The following is an 8,772-nucleotide window of genomic DNA, read 5'->3' on the forward strand; positions in this document are numbered from 1 at the left end:
GGGATCCCTGGGTGGGGTTTGGGGTCCCTGGGTGGGGGATCTGGGGGTCTTGAGGAGGGGGTTAGTCCCTGGGTGGAGTTTGGGGGTCCCTGGGTGGGGTTTGGGGGTCCTGGGTGGGAGTTTAGGGGTCCTGGGAGGGTTGGGGGTCCCTGGGAGGGGCTGGGGGTCCTGGGAGGGTTGGGGGTCCCTGGGAGGGGTTGGGGGTCCTGAGAGGGGTTTGGGGGTCCCTGGGTGGGGTTTGGGGGTCCTGGGTGGGGTTTGGGGGTCCCTTGAGGGGATTTGGGGGACCCTGGGTGGAGTTTGGGGATCCTGGGTGGGGTTTGGGGGGTCCTGGGTGGGGTTTGGGGGGTCCTGGGGAGGGTTGGGGGTCCCTGAGTGGGATCTGGGGGTCCTGGCAGGGTGGGGGTCTCTGATGGGGTTTGGGGTCCTCGATGGGGTTTGGGGGTCCCTGGGTGGGGGTTGGGGGTCCCTGGGAGGGGGTTGGGGGTCTCTCGGTGGGATTTGGGGCATCCTGGGAGGGTTTGGGGTCCCCGGAGGGGGTTTGGGGCCCTGGGGTCCTCGGTGGGATTTGAGGGTCCTGGGATGGATTTTGGGGTCCTCAATTGGTTTTGGGGGTCCTGGGTGGGATTTGAGGGGTCCTGGAGGGAGTTGGGAGTCCCTGGAGGTGGGGTCTCTGATGGGGTCCTGGGGGTCCTTTATGGAATCTGGGGGGCTCTGAAGGAGGATTTGGAAGGTCCTGGGAAGGGGTTTGGGGGTCCCCCGATGGAATTTGGGGGTCCCTGGGTGGGTGCTGGGAGCAGGGCCTGGGTCTGTCCCCCCTGGGTGGGCTCTCAGGGGTCTGAGCCTCCCAGACCCCCCAATCCCCTCCCAGAATTACCTGTCAAGGAACTTTTACAACCTGCGATTCCTGGCCCTGTTTTTGGCCTTCGCCATCAACTTCATCCTCCTCTTCTACAAGGTGGGGCCTGGGGGCTCTGGGGGCTCCTGGGGTGGTCCTGGGGGGTCTGGGGTGGTCCTGGGGGTCTGGGGTGGTCCTGGGGTGGTCCTGGGGGTCTGGGGTGGTCCTGGGGGTCTGGGGTGGTCCTGGGGGCTCTGGGGTCTGGGTGGTCCTGGGGGTCTGGGGTGGTCCTGGGAGTGGTCCTGGGGGGTCTGGGGTGGTCCTGGGGGTCTGGGGTGGTCCTGGGGGGTCCTGGGGGTCTGGGGTGTCCTGGGGCAGGGGCCCTAGGTGCTCCTGGGGGGTCTGGGGTGGTCCTGGAGGGTCTAGGGTGGTCCTGGGGGTCCTGGGTGGGTCTGGGGGTCTGGGTTCTGGGGGTCTGAGGTGGTCCTGGGGGCTCCTGGGGGTCTCAGGGTGGTCCTGGGGGTCTGGGGTGGTCCTGGGGCTGGGGTCCTGGGGTCTGGGGTGGTCCTGGAGGGGTCTGGGGTGGTCCTGGGGGGTCCTGGGGGTCCTGGATTGGGGTCGTCCTGGGGAGGTCTGGGGTGGTCCTGGGTGGTCCTGGGGATCTGGGGGTGGTCCTGGGGGTCTGGGGTGGTCCTGGGTGGCTCCTGGGGGTCTGGGGTGGTCCTGGGGGCTCCTGGGGGTCTGGGGTGGTCCTGGGGGGTCTGGGGGGTCTGGGTGGTCCTGGGGGTCTGGGGTGGTCCTGGGGGCTCCTGGGGGGTCTGGGGTGGTCCTGGGGGGTCTGGGGTGGTCCTGGGGGTCCTGGGGGTCTGGGGTGGTCCTGGGGGGTCAGGGGGTCTGGGGTGGTCTAGGGTGGTCCTGGGGGTCTGGGGTGGTCTGGGGGCCTGGGGGGGTCTGGGGTGGTCCTGGGGGGCTCCTGGGGGTCTGGGGTGGTCCTGGGGACTCCTGGGGGGTCTGGGGTGGTCCTGGGGGGTCTGGGGTGGTCCTGGGGGTCTGGGGTGGTCCTGGGGTCTGGGGTGGTCCTGGGGGGTCTGGGGTGGTCCTGGGGTCTGGTCTAAGGTGGTCCTGGGGGGGTCTGGGGTGGTCCTGGGGGGGTCTGGGGTGTCCATTTTTGGGGTGTCCCCCCCATCCCACAGAGCCCCCATTTTTGGGGGATGTCCCCATTTTTGGGGAATGTCCCCATTTTTGGGATGCCCCCATTTTTGGGGTGTCCCCCCACAGAACCCCCCCTGTCCCCACAGGTGTCCGAGCACCCCCCGGGGTTCCTGGAGGAGCCCGAGGGCTCCGGGGGGGTCCCCGAGGAGGCTCCAGGGGGGGCCGAGGCCGAGGGGGGGGACCCCGAGGAGCCCGAGGTTTATTATTTCCTGGAGGAGAGCACGGGCTACATGGGCCCTGCCCTCAGGGGGCTCGCCCTGGCACACACCCTGGTGGCTTTTCTGTGCATCATCGGCTACAACTGCCTCAAGGTGGGACCCTGGGACCCCCAACCCCCTGAGCCCCCCCAGATCCCACTGACCCTCCCAGACCTCCCCTGAGCCCAGGGACCCCAACCCTGACCCCACACACCCTGGTGGCCTTCCTGTGCATCATCAGGCTATAACTGCCTCAAGGTGGGACCCCTGGGACCCCCAAATCCCCTAGGCCCCCCAAACTCCCCCTGAGCCCCCTGAGCCCTGGGACCCCAACCCTGACCCCACACACCCTCGTGGCCTTTCTGTGCATCATCGGCTACAACTGCCTCAAGGTGGGACCCCCAAATCACCCTGGGACCCCCCTGAGGCCCCCCAAATCCCACTGGCACCCCCAAATCCCACCTGACACCCCCAAATCCCACTGACACCCCCAAAATCCCCCTGGGACCCCAACCCTGACCCCACACACCCTGGTGGCCTTTCTGTGCATCATCAGATACAACTGCCTCAAGGTGAGACCCCCCAAATCACCCTGGGACCCCCCAAATCCCACTGAGCCCCCCAAATCCCACTGACACCCCAGACCTCCCTGACACCCCCGATCCCTCTGGGACCCCAACCCTGACCCCACACACCCTGGTGGCCTTTCTGTGCATCATCGGATACAACTGCCTCAAGGTGGGACCCTGGGACCCCCCAAATCCCCCTGAGCCCCCAGATCCCCCTGAGGCCCCCAAATCCCACTGACCCTCCCAGACCTCCTGAGCCCTGGGACCCCAACCCTGACCCCACACACCCTGGTGGCCTTTCTGTGCATCATCGGGTACAACTGCCTCAAGGTGGGACCCCAAATCCCCTGAGCCCCCCAAATCCCCTGAGCCCCCCTGAGCCCTGGGACCCCAGCCCTGACCCCACACACCTCGTGGCCTTCCTGTGCATCATCGGATACAACTGCCTCAAGGTGGGACCCCAAATCACCCTGAGCCCCCTGAGGCCCCCAAATCCCCCTAGGCCCCCACTGGCTCAGGGACCCTAGCCCTGACCCCACCACACCCTGGTGGCTTTTCTGTGCATCATCGGATACAACTGCCTCAAGGTGGGACCCCAATCCCCTGAGCCCCCAAATCCCACTGGGACCCCCAGATCCCACTGCAGCACCCCTGAGCCCCCTGAGCCCTGGGACCCCAACCCTGACCCCACACACCCTCATGTGGCCTTCCTGTGCATCATTGGGTACAACTGCCTCAAGGTGGGACCCTAGGACCCCCAAATCCCACTGACACTCCCAAATCCCCCTGGGACCCCCAATCCCCTGACATCCCCATGACCCCCTGTCCCCTGTTCACAGTCCCCCTGGTGATTTTCAATGATGAGAGAAGGAGGTGGCCCTGGGACCCCCAGTGTCCCTGGGACTCCCAATGTCCCTGGGACCCCCATGTCCCTGGGACCCCCTTGTCCCTGGGACCCCCTTGTCCCTGTGACCCCCTCAATCCCTGGGACCCCCAATGTCCCTGTGACCCCCCCATGTCCCTGAGACCCCCCATATCCCCCTGAGCCCCCTGTGTCACCTGTGACCCCCAATGTCCCCCTGACCTCCATGTCCACTGTGCCCCACTTTAATGTCCCTCTGACTCCCCCAATGTCCCTGTGACCCCCAATGTCCCTGTGACCCCCCCATGTCCCTGGGACCCCCCAATGTCCCCCCTGTGACCCCTCAATGTCTCCTGTGACCCCCAATGTCTCTGTGACCCCCATATCCCCTGAGCCCCCAATGTCCCTGTGACCCCCAATATCCCTGTGACCCCCATGTCCCTGTGACCCCCAATGTCCCCCTGACCCTCCCATGTCCCTGTGACCCCCAATGTCCCTGTGACTCCCCAATGTCCCTGTGACTCCCCCATGTCCCTGTGACCCCCAATGTCCTCTGTGACCCCCAATGTCCCCTCTGACCCCCATGTCCCCCTGACCCCCCCATGTCCCTGTGACCCCCAATGTCCCTGTGACCCCCAATGTCCCCCCTGACCCCCAATGTCACCCTGGACTTCTAATGTCCCTGGGACTCCCCATGTCCTCCAGTGACTCCCCATGTCCCTGTGTCCCCCAATGTCCCTGTCACCCCCTGGCCCCCAATGTCCCCCCCCAGATCCCCTGGTGATTTTTAAACGAGAAAAGGAGGTCGCTCGCAGCCTGGAGTCCTCATGGGCTCTACATCACCTAGCAGCCCCCAATGTCCCTGTGACCCCCAATGTCCCTGTGACCCCTGACCCCCAAAATGTCCCTGTGACCCCCAAAATGTCCCCCCAGATCCCCTGGTGATTTTTAAACGAGAAAAGGAGGTTGCTCGCAGCCTGGAGTTCTCGGGCTCTACATCCTGCAACCCCCAATGTCCCCTATGACCCCCAATGTCCTGTGACCCCCCATGTCCCTGTGACCCCCAATGTCCCCTGACCCCAAAATGTCCCCCAGATCCCCCTGGTGATTTTTAAACGAGAAAAGGAGGTTGCTCGCAGTCTGGAGTTCTCGGGGCTCTACATCACCCAGCAGCTCCCCGTGTCCTGTGACCCCCAATGTCCTGTGACCCCCAATGTCCCTGTGACCCCCAATGTCCCTGTCACCCCCAATGTCCTGTAGCCCCAATGTCCCTGTGACCCCCCATGTCCCTGTGACTCCCAATGTCCCCCTGACCTCCAATATCCCTGTGACCCCAATGTCCTTGTGACCCCCAATATCCCTGACCCCCATGTCCCCTGACCCCCAATATCCCTGTGACCCCCTATGTCCCTGTGACCCCCAATGTCCCCTGACGTCCCCAATGTCCCTGGGACCCCCTGGCCCCCTGATGACCCCCAATGTCCCTGTCACCCCCTGGCCCCTGTGACCCCCAAAATGTCCCCCAGATCCCCTGGTGATATTTAAGAGGGAGAAGGAGGTTGCTCGCAGCCTGGAGTTCTCGGGGCTCTACATCACCCAGCAGCCCCCTGATGTCCCTGTGACCCCCAATGTCCCTGTGACCCCCAATGTACCTGTCACCCCTGACCCCCTGACCCAATGTCCCCCAGATCCCCTGGTGATATTTAAGAGGGCAAAGGAGGTCGCTTCGCAGCCTGGAGTTCTCAGGGCTCTACATCACCCAGCAGCCCCCAATGTCCCTGGGACCCCCAATGTCCCTGTCACCCCCTGACCCCCAATGTCCCTGTGACCCCCAATGTCCCCCAGATCCCCTGGTGATATTTAAGACGAGAAAAGGAGGTCGCTCGCAGCCTGGAGTTCTCAGGTCTCTACATCACTCAGCAGCCCCCAATGTCCCTGGGACCCCCAATGTCCCTGTGACCCCCAATGTCCCTGTGACTCCCCAATGTCCCTGTGACCCCCAATGTCCCCCAGATCCCCTGGTGATTTTTAAACGAGAAAAGGAGGTTGCTCGCAGCCTGGAGTTCTCAGGGCTCTACATCACCTAGCAGCCTCAATGCCTGTGACCCCCATGTGCCTCCCTGTGATCCTGCCCCCAATGTCCCTGTCCCCCTAATGTCCCTGTGACCCCCCAATGTCCCCTGGACCCCCAATGTCCTCTGACTCTAATGTCCCTGACTTAAATGCCTCAGATCCCTGGTGATATTTAAGAGGGAGAAGGAGGTTGCTCGCAGCCTGGAGTTCTCAGGGCTCTACATCACCGAGCAACCCCCCGAGGACGACGTCAAGGGACAGTGGGACCGGCTCGTGCTCAACGCCCAGTACGGCACTGGGGGGGCACTGGGAGGGCACTAGGGACACTGGGAGGGCACTGGGAGGGACAGGGAGGGCACTGGGGAAGCACTGGGAGGGACAGGGAGGGCACTGGGAGGGCACTGCTGGCACTGGGAGGCAGTGGGGGTACTGGAAGGGCACTGGGTGGGCACTGGGAGTCACTGGGGGGCACTGGGAGGGACAGGGAGGGCACTGGGAGGCACTGGGTGCACTGGGGGGCACTGGGAAGGCACTGGGGGGACTAGGGGGGCACTGGGAGTCACTGGGGGCACTGGGTGCACTGGAAGGGCACTGGAGTCACTGGGGGGCACTGAGAGGGACTGGGAGAACTGGGAGGCACTGGGAAGGCACCGGGGGACTGGGCACTGGGAGTCACTGGGGGCACTGGGGGACTGGGGCACTGGGAGGCACTGGAGTCACTGGGGGCACTGAGAGGCACTGGGAGCACTGGGGGCACTGGGGAGGCACTCGGGGGACTAGAGGCACTGGGGGCACATGGGGACTAAGAGGGCACTGGGAGTCACTGGGGGGCACTGGGAGTCACTGGGGGCACTGGGGCACTGGGAGCAACTGCAGGCACTGGGAGGGCACAGGGAGGCACTGGGGGGACACTGGGGGCACTGGGGTGTTGGGGGCAGGGAGGGGTCACTCAGGACCCCCTCTGACCACCCTCTCCCCAAACCCCCAGATCCTTCCCCAGCAATTACTGGGACAAGTTCGTCAAGAGGAAGGTGAGGAGGGGGTGGGATGGTCCCACAGCCCCCTCCCCCTGTGACTCCCCCACATTTTGGGGCCATCCCTCGATTGTGGGCCCCCTCAATTTTGGGGTCTTTTCCCACCACCCCCTCAGGTGCTGGAGAAGTACGGGGACATTTACGGGCAGGAGAGAATCGCGGAGCTGCTGGGGATGGACCTGGCCAGCCTGGAGATGGGGGCACAGGGGGCGTAGGGTCCCCCTGACAGCTCCTGCTCACCTGGTGGGTCTGGGGGACTCTGGGGGTCCTGGGGGCTCTGGGGGTCCTGGGGTGGGATGGACCTGGCCAGCCTGGAGATGGGGGCACAGGGGCGCAGGGCCTCCTGACAGCTCCCTGCTCACCTGGTGGGTCTGGGGGCTCCTGGGGGTCCTGGGGGCCTTGGGGGTCCTGGGGGTGGGATGGACCTGGCCAGCCTGGAGATGGGGGCACAGGGGCGCAGGGCCCCCCGACAGCTCCCTGCTCACATGGTGGGTCTGGGGGGTCCTGGGGGCTCTGGGGGTCTGGGGAGCTTTGGGGCGTCCTGGGGGTGGGATGGACCTGGCCAGCCTGGAGATGGAGGCACAGGGGGCGCAGGGCCCCCGACAGCTCCCTGCTCACATGGTGGGTCTGGGGGGTCACTGAGGGGTCTGGGGTCCTGGGGGTCCTGGGGGGGTCCTGGGATGGGACCTGGCCAGCCTGGAGATGGGGGCACAGGGCGCAGGGGCCCCCTGACAGCTCCCTGCTCACCTGGTGGGTCTGGGGGCACTGGGGGTCCTGGGGGGCTTTGGGGGGTCCTGGGGGTGGGATGGACCTGGCCAGCCTGGAGATGGGGGCACAGGGGCGCAGGGCCCCCCGACAGCTCCCTGCTCACATGGTGGGTCTGGGGGTCACTGGGGGTCGGCTTTGGGGCTCTGGGGTGCTGTTGGGGGTCCTGGGGGTGGGATGGACCTGGCCAGCCTGGAGATGGGGGCACAGGGGGTGCAGGGCCCCCTGACAGCTCCCTGCTCACATGGTGGGTCTGGGGGTCTCTGGGGGGTCCTGGGGATTGGGGCTTTGGGGGTCCTGGGGTGGGATGGACCTGGCCAGCCTGGAGATGGGGGCACAGGGCGCAGGCCCCCGACAGCTCCCTGCTCACATGGTGGGTCTGGGGGTCACTGGGGGTCTCTGGGGGTCCAGTCTGGGGGCTTTGGGGGTCCTGGGGGTGGGATGGACCTGGCCAGCCTGGAGATGGGGGCACAGGGGCGCAGGGCCCCCTGACAGCTCCCTGCTCACCTGGTGGGTCTGGGGGTCACTGGGGGTCCTGGGGGTCCCTGGGGGTCCTGGGGGTGGGATGGACCTGGCCAGCCTGGAGATGGGGCACAGGGGGCGCAGGGCCCCCCGACAGCTCCTGCTCACCTGGTGGGTCTGGGGGTCACTGGGGGTCCTGGGAGGGTCTGGGGGTCCTGGGGGTGGGATGGACCTGGCCAGCCTGGAGATGGGGGCACAGGGGCGTAGGGCCCCCCGACAGCCTCCTGCTCACATGGTGGGTCTGGGGGTCCTGGGGGGGCCTGGGGCTGGGGTCCTGGGGGTGGGATGGACCTGGCCAGCCTGGAGATGGGGGCACAGGGGGCGCAGGCCCCCTGACAGCTCCCTGCTCACATGGTGGGTCTGGGGGTCCTGGGGGTCCTGGGGGTCTCTGGGGGTCCTGGGGGCTCTGGGGGTCCTGGGGGTGGGATGGACCTGGCCAGCCTGGAGATGAGGGGCACAGGGGGCGCAGGGTCCCCCTGACAGCTCCCTGCTCACATGGTGGGTCTGGGGGGCACTGGGGGTCCTGGGAGTCCGGGGTCCTGGGGGCTTTGGGGGTCCTGGGGGTGGGATGGACCTGGCCAGCCTGGAGATGGAGGCACAGGGGCGCAGGGCCCCCGACAGCTCCCTGCTCATGGTGGGCCTGGGGGGCACAGGGGGTCCTGGGGGTCCCTGGGGGTTTGGGTGGTCCTAGAAGGGTTTT

The 8,772-nt window shown here is 66.2% G+C and overlaps 1 protein-coding gene across 1 annotated transcript; it reads left to right on the plus strand.

Annotated features, from left to right (window-relative positions):
• Positions 1-871: 871 nt before the first annotated feature.
• LOC126637135 (ryanodine receptor 1-like) lies at positions 872-7,000 on the plus strand (the record flags this gene model as incomplete). Its single annotated transcript, XM_050310074.1, has 6 exons — positions 872-958; positions 2,137-2,361; positions 4,774-4,806; positions 5,941-6,038; positions 6,740-6,782; positions 6,902-7,000. Coding segments are annotated over 6 exons (585 nt in total), but the record flags the coding sequence as incomplete, so codon positions are not given.
• Between the last annotated feature and the right edge of the window lie 1,772 nt (positions 7,001-8,772).

This window comes from Myiozetetes cayanensis, unplaced genomic scaffold, assembly GCF_022539395.1.
Source record: "Myiozetetes cayanensis isolate MyiCay16 unplaced genomic scaffold, myiCay2020 scf1430, whole genome shotgun sequence".
Lineage (NCBI taxonomy): Eukaryota > Metazoa > Chordata > Aves > Passeriformes > Tyrannidae > Myiozetetes > Myiozetetes cayanensis.